Genomic DNA, 20,320 nt, shown 5'->3' on the forward strand with positions numbered 1-20,320 from the left:
TATTATTTAAATTAAATAATTTAATAATTTAATAATTTTAATAACATTTTACCAAAAAAATATAAATAAAGATATTCATTTTAATTTTTTAATTTTTATTATTTATTAAAAAATTAATTAATTTGATCAATTTAATTATTAATTTTATAAATAAAAAATTGATTGATTTTATTAATTTAATTGATTCAAAAAATTAATTATAATCAAAATCAAATAAATCAAATCAAAGTGATCATTTTTCATGGACTTAAATCAATTAAATTGATTTGGATAAATTGATTTAAATTGATTTTTCTCACTTCTAAATGTAATTATCTTAGTATTTTTTTTAATATTATAGTATTTTTTAAACATTATAGTATTGTTTTTAAATATTATTATTATTATTAATAGAAAAGAAAAATTATGAGATTTTCTATTTTTATAAAAAAGAAAAAAATTATTTGTGCGAAAATTTTGAAACTTAAAAAAAAATTATCAGGTTCATTGTCACTTCTAGAAGGTCTGATATTGACAGTTAGGATTTAATAAAAATTACCTAAAAAAATTTTGAACAATAATTCAGTCTTATTTTGTAACGTATACAACTAATATCTTTCTGTCCATGCACCGCCGGTGTCTATAAAAGAGAATTTCCACACATTCATCTAAACCCACAAAAATCTCTAACTGTGCAGACAACATTCAACATGCCTCGCCGAAGTTCTGGTTAGTTTCTTGTCTCATTTACCCAAAATATTTTTTTTTATCTTTTTCTCTAATTTATTTGTAGTTAATACTATGCTTTTGACCTGATTTTTAGGGTTGGTTTTTATTTTTTGTTTTAGATTTATTTATTTTGATTTTGATAGTTTGTAAGATTCTTTTGTGTTTTTAAAACTAGTCTAATTATTCATTTTCTATCAAAGATGGTGCAAGATTGATTGATATTTGTATGCCATTTGTTTTAACAAGTACCATTTTCTTCTATTTGGTGTTTCTGAAATTTCCATTTCGTTTACATATGTTTTCTTTTTGTTCTTATTATTTTGCAGGAAGGTCTGCTTCTCGCCCAGCCCCTCGTCTTGCTCCTGCACGCAGCCGGCCACATCAATCAGGTACCACTCAAGTTTTAATTTACATAGCACATTAGATAAGAGTTTCACTTGATTAACTTTGATATTTATCGTTTTGATATGAGGGTTGTTGATTTAAAATTGGATTTTGTTGGTAGTTATTTCTTCGATTGAATGTCATGTCTAATTCTATTTAACCCTTTTGCTGCAGCTCAACATGCTCCTCCTCCAGCTCCTGCTCAGAGTGGAAGTGGTAGATCCATGCTCGGAAGCATAGGCTCTACCATAGCTGAGGGTATGTTTGTGCATAGATATCCATCTGAGATGGCTTTATATATATATATATATATATATATATATATGGTTGCTTTGTAATGATACATTATTCTGATTCTTGTTAATTCTTTTCTTTATCTTTGCATTACAGGCATGGCTTTTGGCACTGGAAGCGCCATTGCTCACAGGGCTGTTGATGCTGTGCTGGGTCCTCGGACCATTCAACATGAAACTGTGGTTTCTGAGGCTGTAGCTGCCCCTGCACCTGCGACCACAACTAATAGTTTTGCCGGCTCTGATGCATGCAGCATCCAGTCCAAGTCTTTCCAAGATGTATATGAACTTCACTTTCTGTTGTTCGGTTACTTGATAGTCGAGTAGTTTGTTAAAATATTGGTACGGTTTTTCATGCTGTGGCTGACTGGAACTTTGAATCGAAAGCATGATTCTTAGATTCTAGCAGCTGTTTAATTGTGCTTTCTGGATTTACAGTTTGCCCAATATCTTCTACTTAATTTGGAATGAATCACATAAGGCCCTGGTTTCTTAACTAAATCACGGTTTTGATTCTGAGGTTTTATACTTCTGGTAGATGCCGACATTTCCTATGCTTCATGTTTTGTATTGAATGATGCATAACTCTTTTGGAACTTCTAGCAACAATGATGTCTCTTTTAGAACTTCTAGCAACATTAATGTACTGATATTTTATTGTTCTTGTGTTTCTTGTAGTGCCTGAGCAGCAATGGAAACGACATCAGCAAGTGTCAGTTCTACATGGATATGCTGTCCGAGTGCAGGAAGAACTCAGGATCCATGTTGGGTGCCTAAGTTCAGTCCCCATTTGTTACCGTGAAATGGTGTGTCAGCTATGGATTTTAGTTTCGTTTCTCTTTTGTGGAAGCTGAACTCCGTCAGTGGTCGAATAATCTCTATATAGAGAATACTCCGTCTAAATAGTTTCAATGATTGAACCTTGGTATTATTGAATTTTCGACTAGTTTCCCATCATTTATACCTCCAGTGAGAGGTGATTTTGGATCAAATCAATCAAATGCAATTGAAATTTGATGGTTGCTTATTCTTGCAATGCTTGAACAAATTGTTCTGAGATGATATCTTCTAGTTCAGATGTTATTCTACTCTCTCAGACTCCCTCTTATCGTTCTTTTCTTTGCCCTCCTTTTATTTTGTGGTCTAGTATGGATTGCGGAATATAACAGCTCACACAGAGAATGTAGGGAGGCGTTATTGGGCCAGGCTGAGATGAATTTTCAGTGTGTTTTACATTTACCTATGCCTTATTTTCTGGCCTGCTTAATATATCTATACAATTTATAGAAAATATATAGAAATTAATATCCCAACTAAAACACAGGCTCGCCCATGTCAATTAAAGCTTGAACTTTTTTATTTTTCTGTAAGCTTATATTTAAAACAAATACAACAAAATAAAAAGATATGATTTTTTAAAAAAATTTAAAAATCATTTTCAAACAATTCATTTCCCTGAAAAAAGAACACAACATCGACATAAAAACGTCAGAAATTTTTTTTCAAAAGTGAATTTTTTAAAATCATGACCTCAGAAAAAACACAACATAGAAATTAAAAAAAAATCAACAAATCTGAAATTTTAATAATATTCAATTTTTAAAATAAAACTGTCTCCTAACTCATCATAAACGACCAGACAATAAGAAATTTCAAAAATCACCAAATTTTCCAAAAAATTATAATACAATCACACAGAAGTTAAAAAAGAAAAAAGAAAAAATCCAAACAAATCTGTATATATGGCAATAAATAACACAATACCAAAAAAAGATAAAGAGAAATTACTCAGAAGTAAAAAAAAAAATCTAAACAAATATGTATATATGGCAATAAATAACAATACCAAAAAAAATAGAGAGAGAAATTACTCAAAAGTTAAAAAAAAAAAAGTCTAAACAAATATGTATATATAGCGATAAGTAACACAGAGAGAAATTACTAAAGAAAAAAATAAAAATAAAATAAAAAAGATAGGAGCTTTTAGCTTTTCGATAAGGCAACTTAGGGAATACAGAATAGAGAAATGGATATAATATGCTTTTAGGTATTTTAATTAGAAATCAAAGATTTTCGGTGATGACAATGGTAGTAGGGAAAGTGAATTTAGATCTAAGATTTCATAGGTAAATAATTGGTGAAATTGTAAGAAAGATGAAGAACAATTCTTAAGTGTTTGATAGCATTTGATTAATGGAAAGAAGGTGAAAGGCTGTAGCATTAGCGTTTTAAGAAAAAGGGGACGACACCGGTAAAGAGAAAGAGGATAGGATGAGAATGAGATAGGGTTTTCAAAGACAAGTTTATGTTAGGTAACCAAACAATGTAGTTTAGGGATTATAAGGGAAGGCAAAAAAATAAAAAAGAAAAAGGTGAATTGGGTTAAGTGTAAACCGACTCAGTGTAACTTGGAGTTATTATTTTTGGATTTAACCTATAAGTTTGTGAGGCATATTTTTTGCTTTTATTTGTCATGTAAAAAGTATATACTTGTTAAAAAATAATTAAAAAAACTTATAAATGAACATATTACTTTAAAAATTAAAGGTAAGAATACAAAATTAAATATAACAATTAATTGAATATATACATTATGTTTTTTAATTTAAAAGTCAATATTTTAAAATAAATATTTTTCTTTTTTGTTACTATTATTATATACTAAATTTCAAACCCATCTTTCCTCTAGGAGAGTAAAATTCAGTTATATATTAGTTTAAACTTAAAAAATGTATAATAAAAGAAAATGTTGTATCCATACTTTTTTATGGGTTTTATTAGTTTAACCTGTAGGTTATCAAAAAGTTGAAGCTATAATACAATCACAATAGGTATAAATTATGTCTAAGATGAGATTAAGGTATCTAGAAACATACATTATTGAAAAATAAGACATTACAAGTATATAAAATATTAAAAGAAAAAGTAAGGAAGCAAAAAAGTAAAAGATACCTGTAAGTCACATAAGGTTCAAGCAAGTGAAGCACGTTCATTGTTGCTTTGTTCACTTTATGAAAAACATCATTGAAAATCTGCATTCATTAAAAGCAAACACATCAATTTAGATTCAAATTTTAATTATTTATTAGAAAAGTATTAAATAGTTCTTAATACATTCATAACCACCATTTACCTACAATGTTAGGAAAAAAGACCCAGAGTTACTGCGACAATGCAACATCATACCAAAACATGTAAGTTTGACAATAAGTTCACAATAACTAAACATTAACTTTCAATTTTAAGTTACACTATCGAAATGACAAATTGTCCAAAGTTTCAACAATTTCAAACTATACAAACAACACACTGTAAACAACATTACAATACGAATAAAGGGCCAGAATACTTGCATCAATTACTACTCTAGTGTAGTGCAATACTTCATCTTCATTGGGAGCTCCATTATATTCTACATAATTTTTAAGCTTAGAAGCAAACCCAAGATCTCCAACCTGATTTGGCAATAAATTACATGAGTAAATTACAAGCATGACCTCAAATTTACATAGTTTTAGTCCTATCCTAAAAACTTTGAGTGTGGAAAGAAGAGAACCAACCGTATTAACCTAGTGACACTTGCACTTCCTCCAACTAGCATTGTCCAATTGCATCATTTAGAGTTCAACAATGTAAATTTCAAAGCTGTACTTGTCTATAAGATTTTTTTTCTTAAAGTTAATACCATGCTTCTGAATAAAGCTACTAAATGAATTGCAATGTAGTTTACTCCAATTTTATCATAGTTCTTAGATTGTAAACTAAATAGTTAACTAATCATGAGGATTAAATTGAATATTCAAGTTTACTTAAAGATAATATATATGAGAAGGTGATTAATAAATCCGTCATATCTATCATATGTAATACAGCTTAAGTTTCCACTCTAATTGGGTCATTAGTAAGTAAAAAAAAAAGATTTTAGATAAAAGGCTAACCATGTATTAAATCTAGTGTACCTTTTCATCTAGCCAATGAATGTAGTTTTTAGTTGCACTCATTACTCTTCCAAATGGCATTGGAAATTCAATACCATCCTACCTATAGAGAAATGAAATTGATTTAGATGAATTTTATCCTTACTCCGTATGGCATTGAAACAATAAATAAAAAAGAACTACTAATAAAAGGGCATATACTTTTTAAAATTAATGAAAGAAGCAGTGCCATTTAGTTCACCTCTCATTTCCAAAGGATAAGGCTTTCCATTAACTAGTGTGAAATGGTTCATTTCAAGGAAAGTAAAGTCAAGATCGAACATTTTCAAACTTGAAAAAGTTTATGACAAATTCCAAATATTAATTTGAATAGTCTTAGATTCAAAATAAATATATGACATACCTTGAAATAGAGTAAAAATCACTTTAATGAACTCATTAATTTATCGTTTAATCTATATTAAAAGAACATAAATTTAGCTTTTATCATCTCTTAAGTACCAAAAAAAATGAATGACATATAATTTGATTAAAAATAAGAAGATGCAGCCTCAATTTAACATCGACATTGAATGCCTAAAGTAAAATTTTTAGTTAAATGAGAATATTTTAACATTCAAAGTTTGATAATGAAAAATAATAAAGGAAAAATGAGAACCTGAAGATCAAACACAGGATGTTTATAATCTTCATCTGAATCTCCAACATCCCTATTCATTTAATGGAACAACATCCCTTTGTTAATGAACTTCAAAAAGAACAAATACACGATTTAAAAAATATAAAAAAATGAGTGGAAATATAAATAATTTATGAAAAAAATAGTGAAATTGAACTTACAAACATCAATTTCGTCATCACATTTTTTACGTCAACTACATTGTCATCTTGGTGTCTTCGTTTAGGCTTTTTTGACACCAACCATCATCTTAATCTGCCACATTATAAATAAATCCTCCATATAGTTACTTAGATAGCCTTCTTTGATAGCAAAAAGGAAAGCAAAGTAAATCTTAATTCTTAATTCTACATGTAAAGAGAAATACAAAAAAGAAATATTAAAAAACACATAAACTCATAAAAAAAAAAGCTTAAAAGAAAGCTAAACCCAAATATTTGAATGGCAAGATCATTCAATAAAAAAGAGTTGATTGTCCTACTTTCTTGTCCATAAGTTTATTAAAAAGAAACCCAAAGATGTAGTAAAAATAAAATAAAATAAAATAACGAAAAATTGGGACACATAAAATTTGAAAAAGAGAGAGAAAGTAATTAATAAAATTGATCTTGCTTGGAACTATAAAATAGAAACTTCTCAAAGAAAAACAAACGATCAATCTTTTTTTGATCAACCTTCAAAGATTGCTCTTGTTTATTAGAACTTCTCAACTGTTTCACTTTTGCTAAAGCTTTAATTGCTGTTATGTCCTCTTCAATCTTTACTTTTAGAAGCGTAACCAACAAACGTCACTTATTTCCTCTTTTTTTTTTCTATTTTTCTTGGCTAGGGAGAGTGATCATCATTATTAGGTTGTTTCGCTTGATCATTCATAGGTAAAAAGTTGGAAAAAGGCAACATCTAAGGTTTTGTTTCTGCTTTCACTTTGATCCAATGAATCCACCAAATAAAGCTTTAAAAGACATTTTTCCAAAATTAACCGTTCAATGTTTTTTTAATTACATTGTTAACGTGTGCATAAAATTGGAGTCTCAAGACTCTTTTTATTGTAAGCTAGAATTATAACCTGCACATCACTCTCTAGAGATTTTTCATTGGTTTTACCAAATGATTGATAGAAATTGTATGGTTTAAAAATAATAGTATATTATTGCAAAATCTATACTTTTTAACTGTGTACCCATTTATACTTTAAGAAAATTATATGATTATTAAGTATCAAATTTTATAATGTTTTCTAGGAATCAAATGTGGTAAAGCAAAAGGATCAATTTATACTTAAGGTAAACTATATTATTGTAAATATCAAATTTCATAGTTTTATTCCTTAATGAATGCAATGTGATACATAGGAATGCTTTAATCACATTCTTTTTCTATAGGACTAAACTAAACCAATTTACAAGTGTGTATATATATATGTATATATATATATATATTTATATATATATGAAAAGTATGTCTAGATGCCAATAAAAACAATCAAAGAATAGAAAAGAATTTCAAAAAAAAATATTTATAAAGAAATGATGCATACTTTATAGTTGTTATATTCATCCTTAACATTCAATTGGATGTTTTAATGGGATGCACGCACATTGATTGGTCTAAGAAACATTTTCAGAAATTTTCTTGTCATTCCTAATTACAAATTAATAAAATTAAAATTTACATTTGAAGAATTTACATTTCTAATCCAATCTAAATTTAAAAAAGGGATATGGTGAGCACTAAGTACAATTAAAATATGTAATCCCATACGGATTTTGGTTTCTCTCATATATTTCATTTTCATTATTTTTTCTATAAGAAATGCCCTTCTACTTTTCTTTATCATCTTAACCCTACAATGACAATGTGTATATTTGCAAGCCTATAAGATAATTAGCTAATTATGGTACTAAAATCTAGTTATATATTTCAACTTTCTACATTTGCTATGGTTTAAAATTCCAGCTTCTAGCCTAAAAAAATTGAGATGAAAAAAATTTGTAAAAAGCAAAAAGAGTGAAAGAAAAATCATTTTAAAATTTTATTTTGTAAGTGGGAATCTGTCAATTTGTTTAAGCCAATATTCTATAGAGCTTTTAAGCTTAACTTTGATGGTTTTTATTTAGAATAAACTTACATGTCTGCTCTCTCACAATAATTTGTCACAATGTAGAGATGGGATTCCTGTAAAAAGAAGAATGGATCCAAAGTAGAAAGTTATGGAATTACTATGCCAATTATATTTGCTTATTTTATTCAAGAATAAAACACTTTTGATTTTTTGATTAGGTGCTTAAACCATCCAAAAAAATAAAAAAAAAATGTGAATACACTACCTTTTCCACCTATCCATCCTTGTACTCCACGATATACAAATTATTAAGGTTTGCTATCAAATTCATCTACAATAGAAATAAGCAATAGATATAGAATCATTTTTCTTATAAAACTTTATAATTTAACAATGTAACCAAAATCTCTCTCCATAGCCTTCTAATAAGCACAAAAAATAAAATAAAAGTTATATATATATATATATATATATATTAGATAGAAACTATTTGTTTGTTTATATGAACAATACTACAGAGCCAGTATCTTTAGTTGACTTTAGATTGTAGCATAAAAGCATTGCTATGTTAAATATCAAAAAAATGATTCAAATACTTGATAACCATTTCTTAATGTTTAAGACCTTAAATGTTCCATGCTAGTATTTTTTCTTTTCATGCAGGCCAAACGTCTTGAATGATATTTCAACTCCACTAAGTACCAATATAATTCAAAGACAAAAGCCAAGAAATAGGAAAGTAAACTACATTGTGTGAAGATACATACCTCATACTTTATAAATCCCGTCATTCTTTTTCCATAGCAACATTCTTTCTTTCTCACATAAATCTTATATGGTTTTCAAAAATCAAGAAATATATACATACATGCATACACACACACACACACACATATATATATAAATGATTTTCAATTGAGGAGAAAGTGACATACCAACCACATGCGAAGTAATGATAGCCAGTGGAAACTAAAAATTTAAGCAAAGCTTTTACTTTCCCATTTTTAAATTGTGGTCGACATATCTGTCACAACAACCCTTTTTCTTCTTTTGCTTTTTGCCTCAAATCTTCTCTTCCATTCTATTTTAAACTTTCATCTTATTCTTATTTATTTTTTTTCAAAACCCAATTATCCTTTTACTTTTCCATTGTAGCATTGCTTCTTTTTTCAAATTATATATAACTATATCTAACAGATATCATGATAGCACAAAGTACTTGAAGTACCAAATTGGGAGGTTAGATATCTGGAAGTGCAGGTGGTTGATTATAGCAAAATACTCTCAAGTTGTTGTAACCTAATTTGAAGTATGAATTTCCAGCTTTAGCTGCCATATAAAGTGCAAATGGATTAAAAGTGTAGATTTTATTTTCAATGCCAAAAAAAAATCACAGGCAAGTGGCAAGGATTAAAAATGTAGATTGAAAAACTTTACATCAAAATTTTATTGAATCCTTGATGCGGTTTGATAAGCCTCAATTTCAAACATGCTTCTTAGTTTTTCAAGAAGCCTTGCTTCTTCAAATAGCACAGCTTTAAAAAGCCTCTCATTAAAAATTAACTTTGTAAATTTTACCTTTATATTTATTATCATCTGCAATGTAAGAAAGGGAATAGTTGAATAGTAACAAAAGTTAAGTCGAGGTGACAACAATGTTATTAAGAATGGAATAACACTTTTCACCTACAATTATGAACAAATGAGATTTCATAATTGTATACAATTTTAGTGGTCCAAAAAAGATAACCCATAATTTTTTTTAATTTTTCAAAATAAGAAATGAATATAAAATTAAGAATAGGTAGGCCTTTACCTTATGCGGTGATAGTGCAAACATCCTTTGGCAAAGATAATTGTAACAACAAAATTGATTATGAAGGAAACAAAAAATGCAATAGATGATTCAATTGAGTAGTACTTTAATGCCTCTTAAACTCGACCTCTCTTTTTGGGATCAATTTTTCTTAATTGTACCAAAACGGAATGCAAGAACACATATGAGGCATTATAACACAACCCACAACCCCCATAGCTTGCCTAATCATTTTTTAGCTAAGTCTAGGAACCAAAATACCTACAACAATAGAAAAAAAATTATACTAAAAAAATAAAATCACTTCATGCAAAATGATTATTATGTAAAAAAATTACCTATTAGTAGTTCTCTTCCATTGGGTTTTGTATCACCAAACATCCAAGCAAATCATAAAGCCATAGTTGCAATTAAAACAGCAAAAATGGCTTCTAGTTTCCTAACTCCATAATTCTCTAGGAATAAAAAGATAAAACTGTAAATAAAGAACAAGTGAAACACTTGTTAGAGGTGAAAAAAAATCAAATTTCAATTTAAAATAATAGGATCTAACTTCGTCTTCCCCATTTAAAACCCAAAAACATAAAAAAAGCTCAAACTTTAAATTCAAATAAATCTAAAATATCAACTAGATAAATAACCAAAAGAAAAAAACTTGGTGAACCAAATTAACATTTAAACAAAAAGGCACATTAAATTCATCAAATTCAAGGCTTTTACCAATCCGATGTGGTAATTAAGACCTTAGCTATGAAGCTTAAAAAAAATACTATACACAAAAAAAAAAAATCTAAACACAAAAATCATCATGCATGCACAATTAATCGGACATTATGCATGCTAAGACAAAAATATCAAAACACCAATAAAAACTCATAAACAAAAAATGAACCACCCATAAAACAAAATAATAAAAAAAAAACAAAGAAATAAAATATGATAAGAAAAGAAAAAAATTCACATGAACAAAGAAACAAACAAAATAACAAAAAAATTAAAAGTCATAAAAAAAAAACCTTGGCTTTCACAAGGCAAAGTTTGGCAACAAAGCTCTTTTTCTAACTTTTTTTTATCAACAACTTAGCTTGCTATCAGTCCTTTTTTTCTATCTCTTTTTTCTTACCCTTTTTCGTTCATCTTTTATAGGCACAAAATTGAAAATCCAAACAAAACTATTCCACTGATCAAAAAATTGAACTCACATTAATAACTATAATAAAATCCTCACCTCTGCTTGTCTCTCTCCTCCTTAGTCTTCCACCAGCAACCATTAGTCATGACCACTTCTTATAACAAAGGTATACTACAGTAGCCGCAGCAACCATCCTTTTGCTTTCTACCTCTAGAAATTTATGGGGCTTAATTTGTGAAACGGTGAAAAATGAAAATTAAAGTAAAGATTGTTAATGTCCAAATCTACCCTCAAATTACTTTTAATGACATTCTTTACGTGGCCAAAAAATTAAAGTCGGGGGATTGCTTTCATATATTTTATAGATTATTAGTAAAAATTTAATATATTTTATCAATAATTAAAAAAGCTTACCTAGTGCGAAATGAAAGAATCAACCATTGGACTATAATTAAAAGTAATCTTTTAATTTTTACTATTTATTGAAATTAAATGATGGCCTCATCGCTTGACATTTGTCAAACAATTAGGTCTTTACAATTATATTTACTTTTTATTTAAAGATCAAAATGATGTCTTTATATATATATATATATAAACGTAATTATTCATATAATATTTTTGGTTAAATGATGGTCTAATTAAATGAGTCCTTTTATCTTTTTTTTTTATGTTCTTTTTAAAGAGAAAATACTAAAAAATTTAAAATCTCTAACAAAAAAAAAAAGAAAGAAAATATTTTTTATAACTCCTTTTAAAACATATCAATTTGCTTATTGTTTATTAAATTAAATTGACTAATAAATTAGTTCTAAAAAAAATCTTAAAACAAAAATTTTTTAAATATTGTAATTGACAGTTTTTTATATTTTCACACATAAATAAAGAAATAAGTATAATTAAATTCAAATAATTAATATTATTTTAAGATAAAAATTATGATCCTGAGTGTAATCGAGTAAATTTTTCAATATATATTATCTCTAGATCATAAAAAATCTCTGCAATTACTCTAAGCCCCAATATCAAATAAGTTAGCAATAAAGCCTCAAATAATTACTAAAATTTTTGCAATTTCAAATGTAACTACAAATCCACAATAATACTTTTAGTAGTCAGACATCCATGTATTCTGGCTTAAATTATTGTTGATTCTTAAGCCTGCGTGTGGGATCCTTCTTAGGAGTTATAATGTAAATTTTAATGTGACAGAAGGGTTCTCACTATACATTCAAATCAGACAAAAAGTTTTGTTATAAAATGTAAATTTGAAATTGAAAGCTTTCATTCTAACTACGCGTTCAAATCAAATCCAAAATTGAGTTATAAAATACAAAATTTTGACGCGGAAAAGCTTTAACTATGCATCCACATCAGGCCTTAATGACAAATTATTATTTTAAATACAAAAACCATTGAATATGTTTAATTGATTGTTGAACAACGGCTTCTTTAAAATAAAATACAATATGTAATATATAAGAAGATAAAACGCGTGCATAGGAGGAATTCAAATGCTAGTTTTTGAGAGGGTCAAGAAAAGAAAAAACACCAAATCAGTAAGGAATTAAAAATTCCACATTTCCTCATTAAAAAGAAAAAAATTCCACTTTTTTTTGGGTGGAACCCATCAATCATCTCCAGTGTAGTGCAATTGTCATTACTATAACTACTGTGTGTACTTTCCAACTTGAAGGATTTTCTCCTTTTTTAATTCAAGCATTTATTAAGGAATGAGCAACCATTGCAACATGCCTCCGTTGTCTATTGCGTGTGCAGTTCTTAGAATAAAATACTCTCCTACCAATTTTTTGAGTTCCTTGCCTTTTCAAGGTTAAGTATGTGATGGATAGAAGTTTATTTAGAGCTGCTAAATGCACCTCTATTTTTTTCTTTCATACATTAATTTTTTTAAAATTTTTTATAAGTAAAATTATTTAAATATTTTTTATAATTTTTTGAAATTTTATAATTTTTTGAAAATAAATTTTCAAAAAACCATAATTTTTCAAAAAATGAATTTATTAAAAGTTATAAACATTTTCGAAAATATATTTTTGAAAAAATATAAATATTTTTTGAAAGATTTATAATTTTTCAAAAAATTATATAATTTTTCAAAAATTTATTTTTAAAAATAATATTTTGAAAAGTTATATAACTTTCTAAAAATGGATTTCTGAAAAGGTTTAAAATTTTTCGAAAATTCATTTTTGAAAACTGTGTGAAAGAGAAAAGATAATTAAATAATTTCATTTATTAAAAATTAAAAAAAAAAAAACTAGGATGTGAAAAGAATAGGTTTAAATGCTCTTAGCAGCACTCAAATTTATTTTGTTAGTTCATATAGATATTAACATTCAACAAATTTAAAATTTAAATCTTAATAATAGTAATTTTTTTATCTATTATTATATATTAAAATAATTTCAAGGATAAGACAGCTGGTGCCATCTTTAAGTTTATCCAGGGCTTAAATTTAAAATGGAATATGGAATTATTAAATTCTGCAAAATTTATTAAACCGGAGAAGACCACATCAAATTCCAACCTAATTACAGCTTTTACATTCTTAATTCAGCTGTGTTTTTTATTTGCATATATTTGTGCTATCACAAACCTCCCTAAACTTCCTTCAATTTCAACTTGCTTCTCAAAAAAGGGTTCATATTTACTATTTCTTTTTCTTTCGGACATTTTCCAAAACTTCTGAAACATCATAGCCTACCCTTGAGGAAGCCGGTGCACAGTTTCTTCCATGCATCCTTATCAGGCTTCACTTTCCCCAGGTTTGCCTTCAACTCATCAGCATATGATTCCTGCATTTGATATAAAACGCGTCAAACCGTTAAACCATTAGTAAGACTTATACAAGGAGCTTCGAATTGATCAGATGGTGGATGTACCGCAAGAAAACTGCACTGCATGAGATGGTCGATCAGATGAAGCAGAAGGTCTTTGTTGAACTCGGGGTGGCCTTGGATGCCCATCATATGATCCCCATATATGAACATCTCAACCCCAGTCTTCTCTGACCATGCGATCAACTCTGCTTTTGGTGGAAGTTCTTGAACCTGGCATGTTAAAACATGTTTAAAACAATACATATGAAAAAAATTATCGATTTCTTCTTCCTACGGTTTGGTTAGTAAGTTACCAGTTCATTTTCGAAATAGACCAACCTCATCTTGGTGGCACTCGATCAAAGAAAGAGTGGTTGGGATTTTCAGAGATGAGAAGAGCTTCGATGAGGATGATGACAAATGAATGGCTGTCAATCCAATGTTCCAACCTGAGATGGCACGCCCTGTCTTTCCTCCCAGTGCACGACTAATAATCTGATTAAATAACAAAAAAGAAAAAACTTTTTGTTGCATAAGCAAACACTTGATTTTAGCTTTTTTATCTTTGTAAAAAATGCAATTCAATAAAGTCTCTTCTTTCCATTTCACAACAACATCCAATGGAAACCACCTCTTATGGTCACTTCCTATAGACACGAACATATCTATATACATACACGATTTTCACAAGTAAAATTACATAAATGGCTAGGAACATAACTGAACTTGGTTAAAAGAAGAGCAGCAGATGGCATTTAGTATAAAAGATAAGGGGTCCAAATTGTTGATCATTAAAACCTCCAAATTCAAAGGAGTGTATATGTCCGCAGACAAAAGTTGAGGTAGAATGGGGACAAGTTTTGGACCACAATCAGAGGCCAGAATTTGGTTGCAGATCCAACCAAAAGCGTGCCTGTTTTTAATAAAAATCATACTACTACGACAACTATAATACTTTTGGCATCTCAGTTAAAGAGGTACGGTTGTTGGACCACTCACATCTAAGTTCCTGTACTTGCTGGGGAGCCACAAAATACCGTAAACTTTGAGTAATGCGTAAATAGAATTTTTTTTTTTTTATGATCTCTCGATATTTGATAATTATTTTAAAATTTAATTAATTTAAAATTAAATTAAATCGAATTTAGTAAAAATAACAAGTTTTTTCAAATTTACTTTTTTTATTAATAAAATTTAAAATCAAAATTTTACTTTAAAAAAATTGAGCTCCTTATCGTTTAATCCAACGGACGTTGGCAATGCGTAAATAGAGTTTATCAAACACTTGGATAGCTCCCGCTTTCTATCTATGTCTGCCATCAAAATTGACAAAAAAAAAAAAGAAAAAGAAAGAAGAAACCACTATTTCATTTTTTAACCATAATTTCGACTTAAATCATTTCCAACTAAGATTTTCTGCAAGTACAAATTTTAATTTTAATTTTAATTTTAATTTTTTTCTCTCTCATGTTGTACATTTTTTACCTCATTATTTCAATAATCTTGATAATTTATATATTCTAATTTATATATCCATGTCTTATTTATTAAATATATAAAAAATATTAATATTATAATATTATAATTTATATTGATATATTAAAAAATAAATATATATTTTTTATTTTATCAAAAATATATATAATTTTTATAAAAATTTTAAATCATATCAAATTCAATTTAATTTATAGTTTTATATAGTGTTTAAAATTAATAAATTTAATACCATTTAAGATTTTGGTTGGAAACTTCTAGCTAAATCATAGTAATAAAAAACTTGGAGAACAACTTTCTATTTTTTTTTTCATTTAAAAAAAAAAACCAAATACATCCCTCTTATTTGGAAAATGACAAAGGAAATTAATATTAAAATGTTAAAATGGAAAGTTAACAAGAACCAAGTGCTAGTAGTGGAAGTTAAAAAAGAAAAAGAGAAAAATTTACCTGGTGACCAAAGCAAATCCCAAGAACTTTTTTCTTCAAAGAATCCAACTTGTTCAAAAGAGCAATCAACCTACAGATCCAAGCGTCATTGCTATGTGCATCACTGGTACTCCCACTTATAACAAAGCCATCAAAGTCGCCAATCTCTTCATCATCAGGGAACTCACCACTGGCCACCTTGAAAACATCCCAAGTCTCCCCTTCCTCCGCCAGCATCCCCACAAGTACCCCAAAATACCCTCCATACGTCTTTTTAAGATAATCAGAATCCTCAGCGCACAGAAGCACAGCAAATCTCTTCCCACCACCCATGATTAAAAATGTCTCCCTCCCTCTCTCACTCTCTCTCTCTATATATTGAAGGCTAAAGCTAGACCCTTTAGAGAGGTAAAGAATCAAATTTCTCTCTAAAATCTGCGGAGCGGGTTATTATTGGAGACTTGGTATAGGAATGTTAAGATGTTTGGACCTCTTATATAGGCATACAGAAGACATGTTTGGTAACCTAAATTACAACAATGACCTGAGGTGGCTTGCTTAATTTGCCCTTTTTCCCGGGTGGTAGCCTTTCCAGTCGTTTCTGTCTCTAGAAAAATCGCTGAAATCCAACTTTGCAGATAACATCCAACATGACTTGCCGAAACTCTGGTTAGTTTCTAATCTCATCTCTTTCCTTTACTCAAAATATTTATTTTTATTTTTACCTTGTAGCTATAGAATTCGTTTTTATTTATCGATTTAATCTTTTTTGTTCTGATTTAATTTTCGGGATTGTTTTGATTTTAATATTTTTGAAGATTTTCTTGAGTTTTTAAAACAGGTCTGATTATTTTATTTTATTGAAACATTTTTATTTGATACAAGTAATTTCTATGCTATATGTTTTAATTAGAGTTGTGTCATGTCCTTGGGTGTTTTTGGAATTTCAGTTGTGTTTACATATTTTTTCCTTTTTTATTTTATAGGCAGGTCTGTTTCTCATCCAGTGGAGTCGTCAAGCTGTCATAACATCTAGATCTGGATATCTATCGCTAGACATTGACCTTTAGGAGTCGCCACCAATCTTTTTTATCTAGGTGCAATTGATCACATAAGGAATCTGCACTTTCAGGGAACACCTAAGTTTAAGGGTCCCTAAAAGGATAGGTTCGAGTTTACTAACCAGAACAAGGTTCGGGAGTTCAGTTAAGGTTATAGCACCCTCACAATGCTCATCAAAAGATGGTACCAACTTAAATTTATGTTATCCAATGAGCCTTAAAAATTTACTAAGTGATTAATTATTGAAAATTATTCTCAATTGACTCTAATACTTTTAGCAGAAAATTGAAAAAATTCTCTCACCTCAAGAGTATGCAAGAAAATTACTGTTTCACTTACAGAGGCTCCATCGTCGGATTGTTTAATATTAAAAAAATTAAAAAAAAAAACAAAAAGGAAGAAAAGAATGATTGTTTTTGTGTAGGAAAAATTGATACTTTCAACTTTTCTCAAAATATTTTTTAGAAATTTTAATCTCGAGAAAAATTGATACTTTTAACTTTTTCCCAAAATATCTTTTGAAACTTTAATTTCGAGAAAAATTGATACTTTCAACTTTTTCTCAAAAACTTTTTTTGAAAATTTATTTTTAAGAAAAATTGATACTTTCAACTTTTCTCCAAAAATATTTTTTTTGGAAACCTTAATTTCGAGAAAAATTGATACTTTCAATTTTTTCTCAAAAACCGTTTTAAAAATTTATTTTTAAGGAAAATTGATACTTTCAACTTTTTTCCAAAATTTTTTTTTGAAAACCTTAATTTCGAGGAAAATTGATACTTTCAACTTTTCCTCAAAAACCGTTTTAAAAATTTATTTTTAAAAAAAATTAATACTTTCAACTTTTCTCCAAAAATATTTTTTGGAAACTTTAATATCGAAGAAAATTAATACTTTCAACTTTTTCCAAAATTTTTTTTTTGGATTTTATTTAAAGAAAATAAAATAATAAAACAAAATAAAAGTGAAAAGAAAAAAAATAATAATAATAAAAAAATAAAGAAAAGTAAAACAAAAATAAAAATAAAATAAAGATAAAAGAATATTAAATAAACATAATCTAATAATAAATAAATAAATAAATAAATTTTAAAAAAAAAATCTGGAGCGACTCGGCTAACGGCTCGACTCGACTTAAGGAAGAAAAACTGCTCGGAGAACGCGGTTCGAAATGTCAGCTCGACTCGGCTAATGGCTCGGGGAGGCAGATCACGCATGGGTCGAAAAACGGGTCGACGCTCGGGTCGGGTCAGATCTTAGCAAAACGCGCGGATCCTCTGGGTTATTTAATATAAAAACGACATCGTTTTGAGAGGGTATATAAGGCTGAATCCTTCGTTTTTTCAGCAGACTGAACTTCCTCCCTCTCTCTTTTCCTTCCTTTTCTCTTCCTCTCTCTAGAACACCCAAAGAACTCCGGTTGAATATTATCGGATTTTAGAAATTTTCACCAGAATCTGAGTTTTTCGCCGGACGTTCATTGAAAAACTGATCGGTTTTTGGAAATGCTACCGGAAACTTCAAACGTGGCAGGAATTTTCGTCGAAAAATTCAACATTCACCGAAAAATTCATCGGAATCTGGAAATTTTTCAAAAATTTTCAGAAAAAAAAAATCACAAAATCAAAAAATTTCTCCGATTCCTAAATCTATTTTCACGCCTTTAAACCCCTTTTTAGCCTTCAAATCTCTTCTGTATGCCTTTTTCTCTCAACCAGTAACTGTTTTTCTATCTGTTTTCTGCACCCAGCCGGCCACCTCAACCAGGAACCACTCAAGTTTTTATATTCACGTAGCACGTTAGATAATAGTTTCACTTGATTAACCTTGATATTTGTTGTTTTGATATGATGGTTGTTGATTTAAATTGGATTTTGTTGGTCGATTGAATGTCGTGTTTAATTCTATTTAAACCTTTTGCTGCAGCTCAACATGCTTCTCCTCCAGCTCCTGCCCAGAGTGGAAGTGGTAGATCCATATGCTTGGAGGCATAGGCTCTATCATAGCAGAGGGTATGCTTGTGCATAGATATCCATCTGAGTTGGCTTTATATATATATATATATATATATGGTTGCTTTGTCATGATACATTATTCTGATTCTTGTTAATTCTTTTCTTTATCTTTGCATTACAGGCATGACTTTTGGCACTGGAAGCGCTATTGCTCACAGGGCTGTTGATGCTGTGCTGGGTCCTCGGACCATTCAACATGAAACTGTGGTTTCTGAGGCTGTAGCTGCCCCTGCACATGCGGCCACCACTAATAGTTTTGCCGGCTCTAATGCATGCAGCATCCAGTCCAAGGCTTTCCAAGATGTATGTGAACTTCACTTTCTGTTGTTCGGTTACTTGATAGTCGAGTAGTTTGTTAAAATGTTGGTAAAGTTTTTCGTGCTGTGGCTGACTGGAACTTTGAATTGAAAGCATTATTCCTAGATTCTAGCAGCTGTTTAATTGTTCTTTCTGGATTTACAGTTTGCCTATATATCTTCTACTTGATTTGGAATGAATCAGATATGACCCTGGTTTCTTAACTAAATCACGCTTTTGATTCTGAGTTTTTACACTTCTGGTAGATGCCGACATTTCCTATGCTTCATGTTTTGAATTGAATGATGCATAACTCTTTTGGAACCTCTAGCAACATTAATGTCTCTTTTAGAACTTCTAGCAACATTACTGTACTGATATTTTATTGTTCTTGTGTTTCGAGTAGTGCCTGAGCAGCAATGGAAACAAAATCAGCAAGTGTCAGTTCTACATGGATATGCTGTTTGAGTGCAGGAAGAACTCAGGATCCATGTTGGGTGCCTAAGTTCATTCCCCATTTGTTACCGTGAAATGGAATGTCAGCTGTGGATTTTAGTTTTGTTTCTCCTTTGTTGAAGCTGAACTCCGTCAATGGTTGAATAATCTCTATATAGAGAATACTTCGTCTGAATAATACTAGTTTCAGTGATCGAGCCTTGGTATTGTTATTGAATATTACTAGTTTCCCATCATTTATACTTTCAGTGAGTGGTGATTTTGGATCAAATCAATCAAATGCAATTGAAATTTGATGGTTGCTTATTCTTGCAATGCTTGAACAAATCAGTTGGTGGGGAAGAGTTATTGGGCGAGGCTGAGATATATTTTCACTATGTTCTACTTTTACATATGCTACTTTTTTTCTATACTTTGGTGATTTTTATTTTTTTAACTTGCTTAGTAGTCGTTTGAATCTTATCATATTTTAAGTACAATATAATTAAAATCATCATACTTTTAATTAAATTCAAACATCAACTTAAATTAAATTAAATTAATATAAATTTTTTATTAAAATTTTTTTCAATCGAAAATATAATAATAACAATAATTATTTTTAATTTCGTTGCATGAAACCTTAATATATCTATATAATATATAAAAACTTATAAAAATTAATATCCCAACTAAAATACAGGCTGACACATGTCACTCAATTAAAGCTTTA

At 28.9% G+C, this 20,320-nt stretch overlaps 2 protein-coding genes and 1 pseudogene across 4 annotated transcripts; 2 read left to right on the forward strand and 1 right to left on the reverse strand.

Annotated features, from left to right (window-relative positions):
• The first annotated feature begins 562 nt into the window (after positions 1–562).
• LOC111282580 (uncharacterized) lies at positions 563–2,275 on the forward strand. Of its 2 annotated transcripts, XM_022870721.2 has the most exons (5): positions 563–708; positions 1,035–1,097; positions 1,267–1,350; positions 1,483–1,664; positions 2,064–2,275. In XM_022870721.2, exons 1-5 carry the CDS (start codon positions 690–692, stop codon positions 2,160–2,162), a joined length of 447 nt encoding a protein of 148 aa, XP_022726456.1. In that variant the 5' UTR covers positions 563–689; the 3' UTR covers positions 2,163–2,275. The 2 variants fall into 2 exon arrangements, with proteins under 2 accessions (XP_022726456.1, XP_089617632.1); XM_089761506.1 differs by lacking the exon at positions 563–708 and having other exon boundaries at positions 770–1,097.
• An 11,234-nt stretch (positions 2,276–13,509) lies between these two features.
• Positions 13,510–16,421, reverse strand: LOC111282511 (gamma-glutamyl peptidase 5-like). Its single transcript, XM_022870621.2, has 4 exons — positions 15,800–16,421; positions 14,195–14,350; positions 13,919–14,086; positions 13,510–13,831 (listed from the first exon to the last, which is right to left on the reverse strand). Exons 1-4 carry the CDS (start codon positions 16,109–16,111, stop codon positions 13,730–13,732), a joined length of 738 nt encoding a protein of 245 aa, XP_022726356.2. The 5' UTR covers positions 16,112–16,421; the 3' UTR covers positions 13,510–13,729.
• Positions 16,422–18,729: 2,308 nt separating this feature from the next.
• LOC111281636 (uncharacterized) lies at positions 18,730–19,935 on the forward strand (annotated as a pseudogene). The gene is made up of 3 exons (XR_016341996.1): positions 18,730–18,852; positions 18,977–19,158; positions 19,559–19,935. The product of XR_016341996.1 is annotated as an uncharacterized LOC111281636 (transcript).
• The last annotated feature ends 385 nt before the right edge of the window (positions 19,936–20,320 follow it).

The sequence above is a fragment of the Durio zibethinus genome, chromosome 5 (genome assembly GCF_047325235.1).
Source record: "Durio zibethinus cultivar Kanyao isolate XHJ-2024 chromosome 5, ASM4732523v1, whole genome shotgun sequence".
NCBI lineage: Eukaryota > Viridiplantae > Streptophyta > Magnoliopsida > Malvales > Malvaceae > Durio > Durio zibethinus.